The 22,055-nt window shown below is 38.1% G+C and overlaps 4 protein-coding genes across 9 annotated transcripts in view; 3 read left to right on the top strand and 1 right to left on the bottom strand.

Annotated features, from left to right (window-relative positions):
- The first annotated feature begins 484 nt into the window (after nt 1–484).
- LOC111602978 lies at nt 485–4,934 on the top strand. Of its 3 annotated transcripts, none has more exons than XM_023320369.2 (3): nt 485–1,024; nt 3,298–3,754; nt 4,479–4,934. In XM_023320369.2, exons 1-2 carry the CDS (start codon nt 921–923, stop codon nt 3,719–3,721), a joined length of 528 nt encoding a protein of 175 aa, XP_023176137.1. In that variant the 5' UTR covers nt 485–920; the 3' UTR covers nt 3,722–3,754; nt 4,479–4,934. The 3 variants fall into 3 exon arrangements, with proteins under 3 accessions (XP_023176137.1, XP_023176138.1, XP_023176136.1); XM_023320370.2 differs by lacking the exon at nt 4,479–4,934 and having other exon boundaries at nt 3,298–3,452; nt 3,534–4,205; XM_023320368.2 differs by lacking the exon at nt 4,479–4,934 and having other exon boundaries at nt 3,298–4,205.
- A 56-nt stretch (nt 4,935–4,990) lies between these two features.
- LOC111603003 (alpha-protein kinase 1) lies at nt 4,991–9,024 on the bottom strand. Its single transcript, XM_023320402.2, has 6 exons — nt 8,573–9,024; nt 8,069–8,508; nt 7,298–8,015; nt 5,827–7,199; nt 5,494–5,656; nt 4,991–5,422 (listed from the first exon to the last, which is right to left on the bottom strand). The coding sequence occupies exons 1-6, from the start codon at nt 8,711–8,713 to the stop codon at nt 5,168–5,170; spliced, it is 3,090 nt and encodes a 1,029-aa protein (XP_023176170.2). The 5' UTR covers nt 8,714–9,024; the 3' UTR covers nt 4,991–5,167.
- A 139-nt stretch (nt 9,025–9,163) lies between these two features.
- LOC111602975 (serine/arginine-rich splicing factor 1B) lies at nt 9,164–10,707 on the top strand. 2 transcript variants are annotated; one of them, XM_023320366.2, is made up of 5 exons: nt 9,164–9,443; nt 9,516–9,885; nt 9,951–10,057; nt 10,193–10,276; nt 10,347–10,707. In XM_023320366.2, exons 1-5 carry the CDS (start codon nt 9,280–9,282, stop codon nt 10,354–10,356), a joined length of 735 nt encoding a protein of 244 aa, XP_023176134.1. In that variant the 5' UTR covers nt 9,164–9,279; the 3' UTR covers nt 10,357–10,707. The 2 variants fall into 2 exon arrangements, with proteins under 2 accessions (XP_023176134.1, XP_023176133.1); XM_023320365.2 differs by having other exon boundaries at nt 9,165–9,443; nt 10,193–10,700.
- A 1,731-nt stretch (nt 10,708–12,438) lies between these two features.
- Nucleotides 12,439–22,055, top strand: part of LOC111602942 (extracellular sulfatase SULF-1 homolog) — a 35,148-nt gene continuing 25,531 nt past the window's right edge. The window contains exons 1-3 of one of the 3 annotated variants that reach the window (XM_023320301.2): nt 12,439–12,543; nt 13,103–13,190; nt 21,553–21,599. The gene's annotated coding sequence lies outside the window, so the exon portion shown is untranslated. Of the gene's footprint in view, nt 12,618–13,102; nt 13,191–21,552; nt 21,600–22,055 lie in introns of all 3 variants that reach the window. The other 2 variants (XM_023320303.2, XM_023320302.2) reach the window with 2 other exon arrangements.

Below are 22,055 nucleotides of genomic sequence, written 5' to 3'. Positions count from 1 at the left end.
AAGCAATGACTTTTGTTCAATACTGACATTTTGTGCAATTTATTTTTAACGTAGCTTTTGAAAACAATCCATTTCTGAATATTTTTTTATTTATTTTACTGCCTAAAAATAGACTATAATGAAGTTTATAATTTATTATTAAACAAAGCAACAGTTGTGTTAATCTCTAGGCTCATTTATTTATGGCCAAATTGAAATATTTACTGATTATATATTTTAGCAGCTTTCAGATTGCAAACACAGCTGACACTTTATAAATTATTTATTTTTATGCTTTGTATATATTCTAGCTATATATAAAAATGAATGTGTGTGTATAGTTGAATGGTTCTAAGAGAAATTTGAAGTATTACTGATATCTTTTGGATAAGATAATTTTTATTTATGCAAGAGTGTATGAAAGCCGGCGCGCTGTTGTTTTCGCCTCTGCCATCTGGGCCAGCCGAACATTTTCGGCCAGTATTGACTCACTCGAGGTGGCGGAAGGAACTCAGTGCGTGTCGGCGGTAACGACGACGGCTTAGATAGTTTCTTACTGTTCTACGTAAATGAGAAATCAAATATGTACTTCGTGCTTATCGAAAAGTGCTTTACCCGTGACGTCGTTGAGCGATCTTTGACATGCTATTTTTGTTGAGAGCGTCTGCTGCTGCTGCTTGATTACAGTCGAACAGTATTACTCGAGCAAGCGAACTGTAAAGAGCTCGCCGCTAAGCTGTAACCGTTAGCAACACAGCAGAAAATCAAAGCAAAGCAAAGCGAATTTGAAATTTGTTTACATTTTTGTTGAATGAAATTGCAATTTATTGCCTTATATACATACGAGGAATTTGTGTTCGGTCTAATTGTTTAAACGTGTCCAACGGCTGCATACATACATTTTAATAGCGCTCTTAAATAAAATAAAATAGAGTTAGAAAATGGCCGAAGTTAAATACTTGGTTGTGCTACCAACAAATCCCAACGAATCGGACAGGATGCGTAAGCTGGGCATTCAAGGAAGTCTGCTGCAGGAGCCAGAACAGTAGGTTAACTCATACCACATACACACACTTAAGAACAGCTCGTTTTTTGGTTTAGAAAATCGATGTGGCCCTTTAAGTAACCTAATTTTTTCTAAGAACTGCCATTACGAAACTTGCGTGCAAACATTTTTAGTAGCTTTTACGGAATTCCACTTAAAGAGGCATTTATAAATGGGTTTACGTAGCAAATACAGACATGCTTGTGAGAAATATTTTAACCGCAATGTTATTAGTTTTATTTTTATATTTTTATATATTTAGATTTTTGGCGCTGAGCAAGCAGAATTCAGTCAGTTTATTTGCTTAGCCTAAATATATTAGGTTCTAATTGATATGCCATCTTGTAGCATAAATTAGTTACGACTTGCCTCGCTTTGGCATTTCTGTATCAGTTCCCACAATCAATGACATCACCAGCATCATCATCAGCCACGCGCTGAAGACGCCGCCAACTTTGCCGGCTGCTGCGATGCTGCGACAGAGACAACAATAAAAAAAATCTCTTCAAAACAGACAAATGAAGAGAATGAGAAGTATCAGATAAATCATTAACGAGTACGACGGCCAATCAACAGGTCAGCTTTTGGGTGAGCAAACGCGTTCACTTTGCCCATTCTTCAACTCGATGGTCACTGAGCAAATGATGTCAATAAATCTTAATTCTACCTATTTCATCATCTTCCCGGAGCTTGTTCGTTTACAGAATTGGGATCCGGCTTTGTGTTGTAAGGCATGACATTGGCATTTATTTACAATGGGTATCTATCGTTCGATTTCGTTATCTTGTCGTGATGATAACACGAGCATTGATTGCTTGTTTTGCTATTCCTTAGCACTATTCTTATAATGATAAGGTGGATACATGACTAATATTGGCAAACAAACTACGTATATCCCACCTTAAGATAAGAGACCTCTCTACGTAGCTTGCTTTCTTATACCCTCTTACAATTTTAACGTGAATTGTATAACTCACTTATTATTGGCTATATATTATAACGCCTGTTAAGTGAATATGTACATAAATAGACGAAACTTATTGGGATGTTCGTAACGCATGTATCTACATAAGAGGGGTATCTACGTATGTATGTATGAAGACTTGGATATATTTATTAATTTATTATGTGATCCTTATAGTATATGTATATTCCATATAAACTATGCAACACAATGCTCATGCTCTCAAGCTAAAACTCAAGAAATGAATCTTATCTTCGTAAATCTAAAAATAGATTTTCTTTCTTGATTTTATTAACGCCCGATTCTTGCCTAATTAAACAATGTCATGCTCTTTGAACTGATCTTTTATAACGAATCTATAGTATTTTGTCTATGTTAGATTATATGCTGACTAATTTCTTTTTGTATCTGTTTATTTGCATTGTTTAAGGAAGAATCTTGCAAACTAGTGATAATTGAAATATCGATCAATAAAATATATTTAAGTCTATATATTTGTAAAGGGAAATAGTAATTTGCCTTTAATTTGCCTTTGGGGATGTTAGCTCTAAAACTGACAAATATATAGTATTGTCCGATTTTCTAGGCCGCAAATAGTGGATATATATTATTTGGTTAATACAGAGATGAGGTCGAAATAGCTCACTTAACACATTTTAAGGTTCAATGTATATATATATATTAATTTGATAGTTAAAACTCGATTATATTTCGCAAATTCCAGATCTTGTAGTTCTATAGTGTCATAGTTCATATAGTGTCAGAATAATATAGAAACTCCCCATTTGTCATGCATTATGTGGGTTTATCCAAAACTAAGGACAGGATGTGTATATTCAAATTTAATGTCTCCAACTTCAGCAGCAACGATAAGCTTTAAAGTCCTACAGAAAGCAATGCGGACAATACGTAAAACCAATATACTCTTTTGACTTCAGCGACAAGTATAAGAATTAAGTGTTATTTGAAGAATGTGACAAACATTCAAAGAGTTGGGTACTTCAGTTTGCTGTGTGCCTTTCCAATATATAAGATCGGAAAAAACAATAGGTTTGCCATCCACAGACACAGACATATTTACAGTGAATCATTAGGCATTCCGGAATACCGGTTGGAAACAAAATATACTGTAGGTGTAGATTATGAATGTGTTGCACGTGCTTCACACCTGCGCAGAGCTATTTGACGACATCAACAGATTTCACACATGTTACAGAGTAGTCAGTGTTGTTAGGAGCCATAAACTATATATTTGCTTGTTAATTTCTAACTAAATGCACTCTTCTGGTGTTTTTTCTTTCATTTACAGATTTTCGATCAATTTTGTAAACAGTCCCAGCTGCACAGACAACATAACATATCACTTTAAAGTTAGGGTACCCGCACAGACGATCGTCGAGAATTACAAGAGCAATGGCGAGTGGAGCGATTCGCATCAGGAGAAATATTTGAATATTTTCGATGGTAAAAACGATCTGACAATGCCAAGCATATCCAGTATTATAGATGATGGCATCGATGCCGTACTTAACTATTCGTTCACAGAGTCAACGTTTTCGCTTGAGTTTCAATTCGATTACGATAATTCCACCATACTCGTTTACCAAGTGCGTGGACAGGGTCACAATTTTGTTACCAAATTCGAAACGCTATTTTCCCTATCCGACATACAGTCGATTCAGGTGTGGGGCGATGTCCAAAAGATAAACCAATTCTCATTGAGTTACGATTGAGGGCAGCTGCAAACCTGACAAACGACCTATAAGGTTAGCGCTGCACGATTATTCTCTATAAATCTGTTTACTTCTGGTATATTTGATCCAACGCTTGGTTTCTGTTTGGGTTTGTTTTGTTCTGTTCTGTTTGGCTTGGCTTTGTTTGGTTTGGTTTGGTTTGACTTGTTCTGCTCTCTCCCTCATCTAACAATGTATTTGCACATAGTTACACGCACTATTCACATGGAATCGCAATCATCAGTTGTTAGCCCCACATTTGGAGTATATCGAATCGTCCTGCTACGCTTTTTGCACTGCGCCTAGCCTGCATCATTCAAGCGTTCCCACTATTTTCAGTAGTATTTATGTAGAATATAGAATGTAATTGCTAATTTTAATGTATTTTCTTTTCTGTTATGTTTAATTAAGCCAAAGAATTTGAAAATTATTTATTCTCTATAAAATGTAAGCAGCATACGAATTCGGCAACCCCACATCCCATTCAAAGTATTAATAAAAATAATAATAATAAAAGTAACTGCAAAACTTAATTTTACGATCCTAAATTCCATTAAATGTTGAATATTTTGTTAATCTTTGCTTCGATTTCGTTTCATTTGAAATTTTCAGAATGTTTGTGCGTAATATTTAGTTGGAAACGTGCTTCGATTTGCATCTGCCATTGATATTTAGTTTGCCTGCATTCGTTACATTTCGTGGAAGAGAAAATGATTTAAGGATGGCGAGAAACCTATTTTTCTTTTTTCTTTTCTAGTTTATATTTTCAGTCCACGAATTAAGCAAAAACGAATACGAATAAATAGTTTAAACAATGACGGCTGCCATCTGTTGTATTGCGCATCGAGCACAGAGCGCTCCAAACAAATAAAATAACTATTCCATAAATGAAACAATCGCATTTATTTTCATTTTCGATTTGGCTCAATTTACCATTTCCATTCGCACCTAACAGGTGTGGTCATTACAAAGTTTTTAGTATTACAAATACGTTTATAGCTACTAGTTTATGCATTTGCGTTTAATAAATATTTACACCTAACTGCTACTAAAATGGGCCTTACATCTATACATATATGTATCTCTAATATTGGCAAGTCCTAGCGCTTATCTGTATTTCAATTAAAATTAATGAAACAAATAAAACTAATATTGGAAATGAATCGCGAAAGACATAAGAAAATAAATTAGATAAAAGGAACGACACGATAAACAAACAAACATAAATATATATACAATAAAAAATAATATAAAACTAACGCGTATATTGCACAAATAGACTGAAAAGATTTTACGTAATCTAAACTCGATAAAGGATCAACATAAACTATAAATATAAAACACAATCGGAATGCGTCAACAATTGTTGTTCTGTTAAGGAAACTGGCAGTAGAACGCATGGACTAGATAAGGAGTCGAGCTACGCTAATTAAACCAAATCGGTATCTACTTTTCAAGCTTGCAAACAATTTGGTTTGAAGACCCGCTGCCATTGTGGAATTGCGATAATCCCAGCTGAACAAAGTTCGCCAGAGATGGCATGGTGGAATCGGATGCCTGAGTTATTGTAATTGTATTTCCATCCAAATCTACATGCATGATTTGTGGATGTTGTTGCGGCTGCTGTTGAATTTGCATTTGAGATTGCGACTGCTGCGTTTGTGGTGCACTTGACGATTCTTGCTTAACTTCATACTGATTCTGCAATGTAAAACGTTTATTAGTTGATGTATTTAAAAAAGGTAAACAAATAAAAACTTTAAGACTTTTACCTTAGCACCACCTGTGAGTGCTTGTGTGGCTGAAGCTGCGTTCCCCACACGTGACTTTTTGTGCATTTCGCGATGCTTCTCATAGTGCTGCTTAGATGCGAAGTTTTTATTGCAAATGTCACAGCTGTGCAGTCGAGTCTCGCCAGGCTGTACGTTGTGAGTTCTGCAAAAAAGTAAGTCAAAGTAAATCAAGGATTATAAAAAACATGCTTCAAATAAAATGGATTATTAACAAATATCTGCAATAAATTAAAGAGTAATTTATTTATGATTTTCAGAAACAATTTTAAATAGTTTCAAACAACTCCTTGGCCTTAAAATGTATATACTCACCGCTTATGCTTGTTGAGATTATCCTTGCGCGAGAATGGCTTCTTGCATTCCTCGCAAGTAAACATCTTCTGGCCAGAATGGGAGACCAGATGACGGGACAAATGCTCTTTCCGACTGAAGGCCTTGTCGCAGCCTTCTTCAGTGCATTTAAACGGACGTAGTCCCTCGTGAAGCTTGACATGTTGTGTAAGATGCTCCTTCTTCTTGAACTCGCGTCGGCAGGTGGGACAGGTAAGTGCATTCATGGGTGTCGCTGCGGGCGTCTCAGTGATCGAACTGTTGGCCAACTGCTGCTGTTGAGGTTGCGCCTGCGATTGTGTCGTTGTTTGTTGTGCAGGCACGGGCAGAATTTGTTGCTGAGGTCGAGAGGTTTTTGTTTTTTGATTCTCCATGTGCTCGGGCGGCTTTCGATTGATTTTTCGTTGGGTAAGAATATTTGTGACTGGTGGTTGAGGCAGCTGTTGCAGCGCCAGAGCTGGTGGTGGCGGTGCTGGCTCTGATTTGGCGAGTTGTATCTGTGCTTGAGCCTGTGCTGTTACTGTTGGCTTTGACTCTGGCTTTGCGGCTGGCTGTGTGGATATGCGACTAATAGTTATATTTTGTTTGTTTATCAGCGGCATTTTGTGGCTCGCCACGGGATGTTGTTGTTTGGGGAGCTTAGTGATAGTTGTATTGGACGAAAGCCGCTGCAAGGCAGACACATTGTTCTGGCCTGCTTGAGGTGTCGGCTGTTTTACCTGCGACACACGCTTAAACTCTGTCTGGATTGTATTGCTAGAAGACACAGCAGAAGGAACTGCAACTAACGAAGCACTGGACGATGTGGCCTTATATTTAATCTGCTGTTGTTGAGGCTGCTGTTGTAACTGTCGTGGCGAAGGCATCTTAAAGGTTACCGACGATTCAGCACTATTGTTCAGAGTGTTGCTTTGCTCAGAGCTCACATTCCGTATCACTACCTGTGAATTGGTTGCATTTCCATGGGGAGATCTAATGATTTGCTGTGAAGTTACTTGTGCTGTAGCAGGAGCTAGTTGTTGCTGTTGCTGCTGTTGTTGTTGTTGATGCTGACGCGATTGTTGTTGTTGCTGTGAATGCTGTTGCTGTTGTGAATGATGTTGCTGTTGTGAATGTTGTTGTTGTTGTTGTTGTTGTTGTTGTTGCTGCTGTTGTTGTTGTTGTTGATGATGTTGATGTTGCTGATGTTGCGGCTGTGAGACAAGGAACTGATTTTGATGATGTGTTGTTGACGCTGATTGAAAGGTCGTTGCAGTACCCAAAGTCTGTGGCGTCAACTGCAATGTGGCTGGAATGGAAGTTGGCGTCAACTGCATGATGGGTTGACCATCCGCGGTGGCCAATTGAGGCTGAAGCTGCAAAATTGAAAACAATTCGATTATGTTGATATGTACGCAGAAACTTCAACTTAATAAAAATATACCAATGCTCTTTTAATGCTGCCAAGCCTTACCTTCATTTGCACTTGATATGTAGTGGGTAGCACCAGATTCTTTGTGTCGATGTGCGCCACAATCTGCTGGTCCGAGTTCTCATCACGTATGGTTATTGGCAAGAAGCATTTGTTCGGTGAGAGCATATTAGCAGCTCCATTACCGCCAACTAGCTGAGTGCCAGCCAGAGATAGCAGAGCAGCTGCATTGAGTTGCTGGGCGGGCTGGGCTGCTGTAATGTTGGCCGTTGAGCTGTTGTTGCCAGAACTAGCACCGCCTGGCAACAGTTGCAACTGAATTTGTGGTTGTGTCCCACCCACGTTGCTAAACTGTGGTAAACTTCCAGAAAATTGTGGAGCTGTAGCTGGTGACGATAGTACAAAATTTAATTTCGGTTTTTTGCTATCCGTGGAATCATCGCCTCCACTGGTCAACTGCGATTGCGCCTGTAGCTGTTGAATCTGCTGCCAAAGCGCTTGTTGCTGCAACAGTACATTAATGTCGTTAATCTGCTGCGGTTGTAACTGCAGTTGAGCAGCAGGCGCAGGCATCGCTGTTATCGCTTGTGCCTGTAGCTGTACAGATTGCTGTGGCTGTTGCTGCTGTTGTTGCTGCTGCTGCTGTTGTTGTTTTATATTAGATATGGTGCTACTGCTCTGTGTGCTATGCACGTCGTCCTTTTTTCCCAGCGGCGTAATTTTGATGTCCGGTTTTAGGCGGATAAACTCTTCCAAAGTGCTGCAACCAAAAATTCAATTTAATATATGGATTGGTACCAAGGAGAAACATACTTTTGCTTTTCGGATTTGATATCCGACTGGGAATGTGAGTGCTGCAGCGGCTGCGACTGGACATGACTATCGACAGTAATTGTATATTGCTGTTGTTGTTGGGGCTGTTGTTGTTGTTGTTGTTGTTGTTGTTGCTGCTGCTGGACCTGCATGCCAACTGCCTGCATGATGCTGCTAATCAGATCGTTGGGCTGTTGATTGGTGTTGCTTGTGACAAGCCCGCTAGACGCTGTTGTGCCTAGCACGCTGAGACTTTTACCCGAGTCATTGATGGCATCCTTAATGAACACTTTTTCCTCGCTCTGTAGCGTCCGATGGTTCAGCCAGTTGTTGAGTATGGTTTGCGAGTTTCTTGAGATATTGCGCATTTCGTATATTTGATCCACTTGCTGGGCGCAATGGGCGCATACCACCTTGGGCAGACGATCCTTTTCGTCTATCTATGGATACGAATGACATTAGTTGTAATATTGTTATTAATCTATCGTTTTATATGTTACTCACTTGCACTGGCAGACATTCTGAGATTTTCTGGCTTAAATTTTTGGCGCGTCCATCGGTCGAGTAGATATTTATTTTCTGTTCACTGCTCGCAGTGCAGATGCGGCACAAATCCCAAAAATTTATGCAGCGCACATTGGACATTTTTTATGTTGTTGTCCAAGTTTAGGCAGTTAGCGAAAAAAATTTGGAAGCGGTTCCCGCGTTCGCACTTTGTTTATATACACACAATACACACACTCAAAGTCACATACAAACACACACACACCCGTTGATATTGAAGGCTGTTGTCTGCTGGTTTCAACAGACAACTTTATATACTCCAAAGTAAATCACAACCGCATGTTTTAATACTTTTTACACTCGTTCTTTTTTTTGATTTGTTTTGTGCTTTGCTTTAGATGGATTTTCGCATATTTTCATTTTTTGTTGCAACAAAAAGTTGTTTAGTAAAGGCAGACGCCGCAATACCCTGCTCAAATGGTATTAAATTTAACCAAAAAAAAGTAAAAATACTAAGCTTTGCCAATTCATAGTGCTGTCAACTTGATCAACAGAAACATGTTATCGATAACACACACATGCAAGCTTGTAACGCTATCGCATTTATGTGTATATGAAATTTCCTTGTGTGCGTAATTGCGTGACAGCAAAAGTTCTGAAGAAAAAATTGTGTCTTAATTTATCTTTCAACCGATACAAATTATCAAATGGGCTCGCGCAACGAGTGTCGCATTTATGTTGGCAATTTGCCACCAGATATTCGAACCAAGGACATACAGGACCTTTTTCACAAGTTCGGCAAAGTCACATTTGTCGATCTAAAGAATCGGCGTGGTCCGCCATTTGCATTTGTCGAGTTCGAAGACGCGCGGTAAGTAGTGAAAACAATTTTTAAACATATGCACAAACCGTAGCAACATTACTGACATTTGGCGGCCAACAGCGATGCTGATGATGCAGTCAAGGCACGTGATGGTTATGACTATGACGGCTATAGGCTCCGAGTGGAGTTCCCTCGCGGCGGGGGACCGGGAAGCTATCGCGGAAACAATCGCAACGATCGGAGTCGCGATGGCGGCGGCCGTATGGGTGGGCGCGGACCACCAGCTAAACGCTCACAGTACCGTGTCATGGTAACTGGCTTGCCCGGATCAGGCTCATGGCAGGACCTGAAGGACCATATGCGTGAGGCCGGTGATGTTTGCTTTGCCGATACATATAAAGACGGTTCTGGCGTCGTGGAGTTTTTGCGCCATGAGGATATGAAATATGCCATTAAGAAGTTGGACGACTCACGTTTTCGTTCACATGAGGTAAGTAATTAAATCTCAAGAGATTAACGCATTACGAATGGTATTATAAATATGCATAATCTTAGGGTGAGGTGGCCTATATACGGGTGCGTGAGGATAGTGGTGATAACGATCGTGGAGGCGGCGGCGGCGGTGGTGGTGGCGGCGGCGGCAGTCGTGAATATCGCGATAGGTAAGTTAAAGCTGTTCAACAAATATTGTTGAATGCACTTATATATTTTAATTACTGTAAAAATAGTAAATATGATGATAGCCGCTAACATTGTATCTCGATATTCTCTTTCACTAATTAAAATTCCATTTTCAGATCACGTTCGCGCTCGTTTTCATCGCGACCTCGTCGTCGTGGTACACCAACATATTCGCCGGTGCGTCGTCAATCCTATTCCAGGTCTCGCTCACGCTCTAATTACTAAAGTCTACAATCATAATCCATTATTATTAATATTTCTTATGAGCAGGAAAAATTAGGAAAAGCAAGAAAACTATCAAGCCCCCGACCCCACTAACTATCTATCTGTTTATTCTAATTCTGCTGAACAGTCAATCGATCGATCAGTATCAATATCAAGAACAAGAAAAAACACTTTATCAAGACTGGAGAAATCCAAATGCAAATCGCAAATTTAGGAACACGATCAACACTTGCTTTTCCCTTCAAAACAGAAAAATTCTTTTAAATTATTAAATGCATACAAATATACAATTGACAAGTTAAGTTTTTGCTGTAATTATAATTCAAGGAATTCTCTCCTTCAACATACTCCTTGTTTTAAAATTTTGTTGCATATAAAGAATAATTTAATAGAATTTATCTTTTCTAACTTAACAACAACAACAACAATAAGATCCCACTATTCAGAATAAATATATGTAAACAAAATCAAAACACAAACATTTTTATGGAGTATATATTAACAAATTATTAATATTTCATTTTATTTTCTTCTCTTCCCCGTTTTGCGCGTTTATGTTTGGAGTATAATAAGGATTATTGGAGGAGGAGGATGATGAGGAAGGATAAGGATGAGGAGGAAGGATAATTTTGATGTTGATGATGGAGTGAAGTGTGAAGTGGAAAGTGGAAAGGATAAAGATGATTTTGGATTAAATTAGAGGAGGCAGGTAATTCGGAAAGCGTGTTGTTTATAAAATGGTATCAGGATACAAAAGGATTTGGATATTAGATATCATAAAAGGATTCGGACTTTAGGCATTTTCTTTTACCTTCGCGAAAGAAAATTAAAAAAGCACTAGGACAACGTGGGATGCAGGTTCCCCACGTCAATCGCGCCATAAGCATGGAGAAGAGGATTTTGATTCTAACCTCTTTTGCGTACTTACTATTTGGAGCCTGGTTAAGAACAGCGTTACATCTTTTGGGTTTGTGTGTGTTTCGATTTGGATAAAGTTTTGTGTGCATGAGATATCCTTAATTATGTGGAAGTTAATGAACTTATGCGCATGGACAGGATATGCAAGGATTTTGGAAATTTTGGAAACGCGTCCCTTCGTACTTCACTTCAACATTCGTTTCACATCGGATTAGGAATTTAAATTCGCATTTTGCTACCTTTTGGATAACATTCACTCGCACCACATTTCGTGGCCTTTTCGACCATATCAATGGAATTTCCGCATCATCCAACGTTGTCTTTCGCCCAACGCTGGATAGTGTCTGGTCCTTAAGATCTTCCTCTATCTTTCCTCTTGGTATGTTCGATATTATCGATATAGCATCTGTTTTTAGTTTATTTTTCAATTTACGTTTTACATAAACCAAATAATTTGAAAATTAACACTTGCCTTTATTGATGTGTTACTTATGGCAAATTCTTTAGGCACATACTGTATATATAATTTGGTGTACGTATATGTCTTAATGTTATATGCAAAACTGCCAGAGAACTTTTGCCATATGCCCTATGTGTATTTGTTTGACTTTGTCCAACTTTTAACTAGAAAGTGAAATCCAAACTTTTGCATGAGGTTTCTTAATGTTCATATGTGTATTACATTTAAGTCAGCGCTGAGAACCACTCAAAATCAAATGAACAACTACTTAATTGAATTGGAAAATAATGCTGTGTTCTCATTGCTAACATTTCTAATATTTACTTAAATATATTTTACACCGTCATAGTATTTAAATCGAATAAATAAATGGAATATTTTTGAAATCAAATAAACCATAAAACTTGAAAACAATACAATTTGCGTTTTTGAATCTGGGATTTCTTTAATACGAAAGAGTCAAACTTATTACTTTTATTTCCATAGAATATGAATTCAAATTGGGAATTCAGTGTTTTACTTAGTGCTGGTTTACTTTTTTCATATTTTACAATTAAAATTCAATTCGAAATATTAAGTCGAAGTACCCACATTTTAAGTCAAATACGCCTTGCTTTCAGGTGGCTGTTAAACAGCTAACAGAGTCAGTGTTTAACATAGTCTAAGTAGTATCGTAATATATTTATCGAAAACAAACATATCGATATCAACCGCGAAAAACTCAAATATATCGAGAACCATAGGTCAGTCGCAGGCAAAACATCGAACGTGTCGGTTCTGGCGCGGAAGACTTCGACGGAACGCGCACAATACAAAATATACGTTTTCTTGATACGAGTCGCGGCCATAAAACTATACCAAAAAGTATGCGAGGTAGCAGATATTGCGCCAAAAACAAGAGTAATAATAAATGATTAGTTTGCAAAACGGTTAGCAAAGTACCCGTCGCTCGCGCACATGCTGTCAGTTGTCAATGCGCTGGTTTGTGGCATCACAATAAATGCATTTACAATTGCCGCGGGCTTTTCAAATTATACGCATACGTATGCAAATATGTACATGTGAGCATGTGCGTGTGCGTATGTGTGTGTGTAGTTGTGTGTGAACTTGTTATTAATAACGTAAAGTGCATTGGCGCTTGCCCAACCAGCTGAGGGGCGTGCGCGACGTGTGGGCAGCCGGCAACACGGATGAGCAGTGGTCTTCCAAGTTGGAGGTGGATTCATCAACGGCTTGGGTATTCAGGAATTCGTTTGGCCTTCACTGCCATCGCGCTTGCCTCTTAGCACGCACAATAGACGCTTTTTTATGGACAACCATTGATTAAATGATTTATGGCCCTTGTTGGAGAGAGACGATCGTGTTCTTTTTATTACTTCATTCACCGGGTTAATTGAGTTTACTATTTCCATTAAAATTTCAGGCTAACGAAAAAAGGAAAGTGAAGTTTTACTACAAATACTCCAGCTCAAGATAAACAAATATACTTAACTACACCAGTCAGTTATAAGGTGCGTATATCAAAGTAAAAGATTATCTTAGATCTTCTGTTTGGAATGGCACTTGGGTGTCGGTTGCTGAGGCTTTAGTATGCAACACGATCTTAAAGATTTGTGGTTAGTTGGTGGCTGCTTGCATCCTTGCGGCAACGACATCAACACAAACCGCCGGCATGTCTACCTACCAAATCGAATTACCTACCTGGTGCCGCTAGCCAACCGTCTCACTTCCTCTTGCAGCTATTGTTTGTGCGTGTGTGGCAATTTTCGTTGCATCGGGCGAATGCGGCCCTAATTTGACTTGTGTGTCCATCGGGTCGCAGTGCTTTTCCGGCGTGTTAATCTTTTGTTGTTATGACGATGCTTATCGCGCCCAAAATGGAGTCGAACTGCTTGTCATTGCGACAGGTGCGTCGCAGCTTTGTTTGTGTTTAACCTATGCGGCAATATCCCCGCCTCCTCCACCGGAATGTCAGAGTTCATTTGTGCGAATGATTGACGGGCAGCTGTCCCAAATGCGAACCCAAACCAAACTATGGGAACCCCTTTTAAAAGTCAATGAGCCGCATCGCGTACGCAATTTATGTTAATTGCTATTGTTTGTAGTCCGCCGCACACTTGGTCAAGTTCCATCAGCAATCCAAAGATGTTGGCAACACGAATGGCTTTGATTGAATTATTGCAGATTACAAATTATATAGACCATGTAATAAAACGTTGTAAACTGGAATGAAATGGGTTTTAAGTTAGAAAGAAATAAATATAGAATATAAAAAAAAACAAATATTAATTGAATGAACTTTGCCCAAACCAAAGCGTATTTATGTGTGTTTCGAAATGGATTATAGTTAAATATAAATAGGAATGCATTAAGTTCATGTTTTTGACTGTGCAATAGTTAAGCGAACTTAGTTTCTATCCAGTTGGCATTCGGCGAAGATTGAAAGAGCATTTAAAGTTCGTTCTGAGATGGAAGATGTTTCATTCTTTCTTTTCGCTTGTCGCTTGTCCCGTGGGGCAAATAGCATTGCATTTAATTACACACTTTTTACTTTTAACTTTTCACGCTGCACGTAACCCAGCCACAGCGGAAAAGTCAGGGGAGAGCCAGCTTGAGCCAGGCCAGGCTTTTCCGGCAAGCCGACGGTCTATGGTCAGTCGCAACAAGTTGTTTGGACACCGCCGAGTTGTCTAATTGTTTTGACTGCAAAAATTTTCTCCAAGCCATTTTCGGATGATTTCTTTAGTATTCATGGACGAGCTGCGTCTGCAGGCTATGGAACTGGTTTTGTCGCTTGGCCGGCTTAAGGCAGAACTTGCTCAGCACTGCTTAGAGGCGTGCGGCGTTGGGCTGACTTTCGGTCTATTTGATGAATGGACAGCTGAGTTGTGCCTGGGATGGGCAATCAATCAGACTGTCCTCAGAACTGGGTGCCACACACCTAAACCCACACACACACACATACAGCTAATTGGCTAACAAGCTTGACAAGCAAAGATCATTGTGTATCTGCAACTGGCGCTCATTTGCATTCGCCATTAACCAGCTCCAGTTGGCTAGCCCACAGTCCAATACAAGCTCGACTCATTAGCAATAATAGCCGATGCTCATAGGGGTATTATTGTTATTAAGCAGACACAGAGACACATTTGAATATAGTCGTAAAAAGCGCCACAAGCGATGTCAACGATGCTCGCGTTTTTGGCGCCGTTTAATTGCGTTGCGCGCGTTTCTCGCGCGTTTTTAACCGGTTGCAAACAGCTTGTTATGTATATTTTAACAGCAAGTGTCAATTAACATATGTATGTCCGTACGTGTTAATACACTTTAGATGCAGAACTTGACAGCCACTAATTAGTTTGAAATAAATTTAAATTTTAGTCTTGTTCTCTTCCTTTGTCTCTCTCTCTCTTATTTCCTCATGGTTTTGTCTTTTTCTATTTTTGTTCAGTCAACTGATAAGGCTGTCAGAGGTCAGCTTCAAGCGTTAGTTTGGCTTGATTTTGCTGCTTAAATTGTATTTTCGTTGAAATGCTTTAGAGACTCTTTTAGAATCAATAACTCGACGCATGTCTAATATTTAGAGTTGAAGTCTTAGCATGATCAAAACGCGTTAAGCTGTGCTCTTGTCTCTTTCTAATTTTAACTTATTCTATTTATTTGATCAGTTTTTTTTAGCACGTTTTTTCTTCTTGCCTCTATCTGTTCTAACTTTGTTGGCGGACTGGTTCCTAAACCATGTTATACTCAAATGAATCTCTGATAAAAAATGGATTGGGGATAAAACTATTCTCAATATGAAATTTCTCAAATGAAATGTTGTTCGGAAATGCATTGGGAACTTCAACTCAATGCAAGTATTCCTAGTTATCGAATGGTTAAATCAGTCATTAAAGAAATTCAGTGTTAAAAATTCCCATTTCAGCCTTTTGAAAACTTTAATGGGGCTACAAGAAATGCTCTTAATACAATCAGGCAATATTAATAGGGCTTTTAATGATTGTTGTTTTTTTATGAGGCGTTGAAAACGATATCAGCAACAAATTACGGGGCATTTAAGTGCTTAGCATGCAATTGCTTTGGTCGGCCCTCAGGCGCGTTTTAAAACGCGCCGTTCTATAAAGAGGATTATGCTAGCGACAACGGAGAGCGACGCACGGATGTGTGGTTCAGCGGGGTAGAGAGGCAGCCAGGTTAGGTAGCTAGGTATGTGCATAATTATATACGCAAATGTGCGTAATTGCAGTGGCTATTAAAATAATTCAGCTCGTGCCGGCAATGAAACGCATCGTAATGGGCCTAGCAGCTGTGGAGGGGTAGTTGATTATACTTCTGCCACGTCCGCCTCGGGGGTATTAACATCATTTTGCTAATATTTTGAGCAAAAGAGCCCATATAATGCGCTTAGAAATATGAATAAAAGCGGCATTAACCCGAATGACCACGCCAGCTGCGGCGTATTGCAGGCAACGCAAGGCAACAAAGACTCAGCCTGAGCCTGAGATGCACTGTCTGCAACAACGGATTCGGATGCGGCTTCCAGCTGCATGATGAGCCGAGCTGAGCTGAGCAAAAACGCGTCAATGTAGCAGCAGCAGCAGCACTGTCGACGCCAACTACACTAAAGTGGAAAATCCTGTCTGACAACATTAAAACAAAAAAAGACGAAAAAGAAAAAGTAAAAAAAAAAAACAGACACACAAAACACATAATAAGCATGAAAAAAGCAAAATGAGAGCAAACCAAAGCAAGCTAGACCCAGTCTGGTCCGGGCCAGGATTAAAAAAGGCAATGAAAAGCGAATGTGGCTAGAAAACAACAACAAATTATTTATCATATACAAACAGTTATATCTATAGGAAAGCATTGCCCACGGCAAGCAGATCGAACAGCCTCGACTTGGGAAATAGTCGCCAAACATTAATTACAATGTTATTTCCTATAATTCCATGTGCTTGGGCACAGATATTTCACAATTGAGAGAGAAAATATATATTAAATTTATTTCTCAAGCTGTTTCGAGTTCCAGTTTCAAAAACCAGCTTCAGCTTTAATATAAATATTTAACAAATATCGTTTTTTAAGATTGTTTAGAAATGATTAGCTTTTGGACATAAAATGAAATAATAACTGAAAAAGTAGATTTTTTTTATAGATAAACTTACAATTTCTAGTAGTTGTTTCAGAGACTACTTTCAACTTTTTACACTTTATTTTATTAGCTTAGCTGATATATATTTTAAACTTATAATACTCATAAATTTTAAGCTTATCAATGCTTTTAACAATTAAACAATATACAATACAAAATTTTCTCTAGAAAAAGCCAAAGTAATTTTGAAAAATTGCAAATTGTTATCTCAAATTATGAAAAACAACTTGAGCCATAGAGCCATAATTTTGCACTGACAAAGTGCTGCCGTCAAAAGTCGGTTCATACAATTCCCAGAAATATTTTCAATTAACATTTGGCGAGGTGGACTTCTTCAATGAACCTCTCATCCGGCACGCTTTGCTTCTTCCTCAGTTCAATGTAGCGCAATATATTTGGAGTCATTAATCACGGCGCCCGCAATCTCGAGTTCATTTAGCAACCTCAACGTAACATATATATAAATATATATTTAAATAGTTGGCGCTGCTGCTGCCTTTCAACACATGCATTTTGCGCTGAATTCGCACATTTTTCATATGTTTTGCCAAATAACAGAAACAGAAACAGAAATTAAGGTAAATCATTTTCGTAAGCATTTGCTCCACAGTTGAATTCATACTTAAAATTTAGAATGTTTATAGTTCATTTTCGGAAAAGGCATATGAATTTAGCGCTCTTTATTGCTTGCTAATAGACTTTTATAGATGCTTGGAAATTATTATATTTACTTTTCGTGCAATGACTCAGCCTCTCAGTTGTTGAGCGAACTAACATTAATAACAAAAAATGTTTATGGACTTGCATCAACTGACTAACTTGTCTAAATCTGTAATTAAATTGTCACTAATCTTTACGGCTTGACCCATCAGCACCTTAATTTTATCTATTTCCAATAACCATTTACTTTTTACTGTATTGTTATAAATGATATGCAATAATAAAAGCAGACAAAGCATATTATGTAAACAGCTATTGGGATAATTTTATTCTTTTATGATTTATTCTGTTATGCTTTGTAAATGATGCCATTATTCTATGCCTCTGCAACATATATACGTTATAAATGTCAAGTCTTCGAAATACTGTTGTAAATCGAATCGAATATATCATTCGGCGCACAGACCCAGAAACCGTCCAGTCTTTGTGCATGTTAAATAATAAGTGTGCGGCATTTTGTCAAAGTCAAAAGCAGAAAAGGTAAAACATTTACTTATGTCATGCTACTTCCAAGCACACGCACACACACTAATTTATGTAGGCACATGTGTAGGAGTATGACGAACCTGTCATTACCAACAAATGGCAGGCCGTTGTTAACAAAAGGCCAGCAACTGCTTACAGAAATGACAATTACATTGGCTGTTGTATTATTAATAATTTCACCGCTTTTCTTTGTGGTTGCAAATAGTGAATAATTAATTCCACATTGCGCCTTATTGCGAGCCAAACCCAGCAATCAATTAATCACCAGTTGCAAATTGTAATTGCAAATTGACACAATTGCTGGAATTGATTTTGATTGTTATTTATGCGCAGATGTGGCATTAAATAAAAAGGTCTCATACTCTATATCATTGTACAAATTCGGGTGTAACGATTAGTTGCCAATTTATGTGACGGGGCGAAAATGTAATTTACTGAACTATAAATAATAATAAACAAATATTTAATTTCAACTCACATTGTATATAAATAGGTTTGTAATCAACCTAAGACGAGTCCAGGGCCTCTTGACTTGACACAAAATTACTTTATTATAGTTTTATGGAAGTTTTTATTGCTTTTTGCATTAATTTTTAATGCATTAGGCGGATGATTTGATTGGGATTAACATCAGAGTCGATCTACAAGTAAAGACCACAAATTTGAAATAAATATTTTTATATACTGTTGAAGTTCATTAATATTTATGTTGATGTCTCTTTCGAGTTTCTTAGTGTTAGTTAATTAAAGACGACATTTGTCTTATATTTTGAGCAACTATTTGAAATCTATTAAAAGTATAGAAACGATTTTGTTATCTGAAAACACAAATTATGAACATTATGAATCCTTTCTTCACATCCACTCAAGTTGACAGTTGCCAAAACACAAATCACTTTATAGGTAAATAAATCTCTAGAATAGACGAAAACTTAATAATTCAAAATAAATACCCAAAGGTGACATATGTTTAAAGCTGTATAAGAGCTAATAATTTTGTTGGGAGTCATTAAAAGCATACAAAATACCACTAAATTATAACTTTGATTATTTATTGTTATTTTACATAAACAAAACAAATACAGAAAATGCGTTTAGACTTCCTCTTACAATGGATTTACGCTAAGCACAGCCCAAATACGGAATGGGTTAGCTCTAAATAGCTCTCAACTTTCTCACACCCATAATATCACGCCTCAGTGGGGCGTAACTTTAGCCATTTGATTCCCAAGCCTGCATTCCCTATCGTCAAGCCCCGCCTACTCATCCGCTGGGCCAGTGAAGCGTTAACTATAGCATTTTTGCCATGGCGTTCGTTTATTTGTTTGCATTGTTCATTTGGGTGTATGAAATCATGCAATTACCTGTTCCGCAGTCATCGTCGTCTATTAATAGGACTGTGAGCCATCCAATATCGTTTTGCTATCTGCATCAGCTGATGTGGGGGGAGCCAAATTTGCTGCAACGTGACACCAAGTCAAAGATCGTTGACTTGTGTCAACTAAATAGATAAAACAGGCGGCATGATAAATGAACAGCTATCAATAATGAGAGGCTGCAGCTAGCAGCCTCAATGCTGGCTTCACTTTGAGTATTTACCTGCAATCAAAACAGTTTATATAAATTTGTTGTTTTTTTTTCGTTTTCGTTCTCTATTTGCACTTCAAATGTTTGTTTACATGCCTGTCTGTGTGTTTGTCGAGCCAGCGAGAAACAAACAAAGCGACGAGCGAGCCACTCACTTTTCTACAGCTCACTCAAACTTATTTACAGACGTTTATTTGTTTGTTTGCATAGGCAAACACTGCGTATACGCAATGCGTTCATCTTATCAGCAGGGCAACTAGGCATTTGTTTCAGTTTTTCTTTATGGACTTTGATTCGATTGATTGAGTCGAAGGAGTAAGCCGCCTTGGCATTCACCCACTTTACCATCTGCTTACATATCAAACCGTTTTCCTGTTCGACTTTTCCAATTTGCATATGCAATGAGCACAGCTCGAAACAACGCAACAACTATAGTAATAAAGGTGTTAATGCTTACAGCAACTAGCAGCGGCAAAAACAAACTAGGTTAAAGGCGAGTCGGGTCGCACAAGGGTAACCGTTGCGCATACGCAGCGTTGCACCGACGCCATAAAAAACAATTCAACACGGCCGCTGCCGCTGCCGCTTCTGCTGTTTGTTCAATAAAAGTTAAACGAGCTTGCACCTTAGCCAGGAATCAAAGTCGAAACAGAAATACACTATTATTACCACCGGATGATATATTGCTTAGCAGAGATATTATATATGTATATATATATATATATATATATATATATATATATATATATATATCGAGTCGAATCTTCAAAGTTAAGTTAAGCTGCAAATATCCAATTGATTTCTTCTATGTATCAAAGATCGAATATAATATGCGGGAGTCCATAATGCTTGGACTTTTTAAAGGTCTAAATAGCGTTTGATTGCTTGGTTGAACATCTAGCAGGTGGCGCGAAATATATCGCATAAATCTTTGCTCGCAGTCACAACTGGAGCTGGAAACTCAATTAAAATAGCAAGTTCAGAGCCTGCCAGCGTGCGAAACTGACAGCTGACAGATGGAGATATAGCTGTAGATGGAGGAGCCGCGTCGGGTCATGGACTCTGTCAACATTTTACTGACTTTGTCGTTCCCTCACTCACTCATTCACTTAGTCGTTCGCACAGTCATTCGGTACAACTATCAATCATTCAGAGCTCATTTTTCAGCATTTCGTTTGCGGCAGGTGCAAAAGTGCAAAATTCTCGATTCACAGTAAGTCAAAGTTTAAGAAGTGTGGCCGCAATGCCTGAGTAGGGCACAGGATATTGCTAATTGCTATATTTATAGAATACTCGTTGTCTTTTGAAGCTTGCCCAAAGTTTCAAAGTTTTACAGTGAGCAAAGTTCTTGTTTGCAAACACATGTCTAACACAACCTGTCGACAGTTGAGTGTCAACTGCCAGCTGTAAATACAGTCGAACACATTTATTTCGCTTCTCTTTCATTATGTGAATTCAAAAATTGTAGTTATTTATCTCATGTAGACTCTGCCAGCTGGTATTATAAGTACAAAATAAGTTGGACTTTAATGTGCTTTCAAATCGAAACTTTATATATATTTGTTATTGTCAATAAAACTGATTTAATATAATTTGATTTGGGCTTTGATTTGATATGGGCTTAAATTATGATAGTCGTAGGATTAAGTCCGATTTTCCAGTCTCTGATTGATATTCAGATTAAACAAGGAAACGTATTAAATAAAATATTTAATAACTAGCTCTCTATTCAATTTTATTATAGTATATCTATTAATTTATTAAGATTTTTATAATAATATACAAAACTTATTAAATCTGTGTTTAACAGAAAAAAGTGGTAAAGTTATCAATATTATTTTTATTTTTTATATTATTATCAAAAAAAAAAGAAAAATAAATTTCTCACACAAAATCTTACATTTTCCCTCACCTTTAATATTTTTTAGACTTTGCTGCGTGATTGAGGAATCCAAAGATAAAATCTTAAATTCAAGTAAGTAACGTTTTAGCATCAATATTGACACTAAGCAAAAGACACATTACTGGCAGACAGGCAATTCCTTTAGGTCTGTGACTTTTATGATTGCATAAATGAACTCAAAGAAACCTTTGCGTGTTGCGACATATCCCAAAGAAAGTCCAACACACTCCGGAGGTAATTTACTGCAGCTTAACGCAATTTCTATTCGAATTCCGTGTGGCCGCACATTCGGTCAATTAAATGCAGTTTCGTTGACAGATCCGAGCCAAAGCAATTCGATTACTTCCATTTGAGCGAACTTTATGCGTTGAGCAGTTGTACTGCTGCTGTTGTGGGTGGAGAGGCAAACGAATCAAGAACTTGGGGCTGACCTGGCACCTCGTTGAGATGCGCATTGGCGCTGCCTTCAATTGAAGTAAAAATCACGAACATGCATTTAATTCATTTGGCGCCTCGTCTGTCGACAAA

Source organism: Drosophila hydei, unplaced genomic scaffold, assembly GCF_003285905.1.
Source record: "Drosophila hydei strain 15085-1641.00,03,60 unplaced genomic scaffold, DhydRS2 tig00000063-arrow-pilon, whole genome shotgun sequence".
Lineage (NCBI taxonomy): Eukaryota > Metazoa > Arthropoda > Insecta > Diptera > Drosophilidae > Drosophila > Drosophila hydei.
Note: the sequence above shows the minus strand (reverse complement) of the source record. Positions and strands in the feature narration are given on the sequence as shown.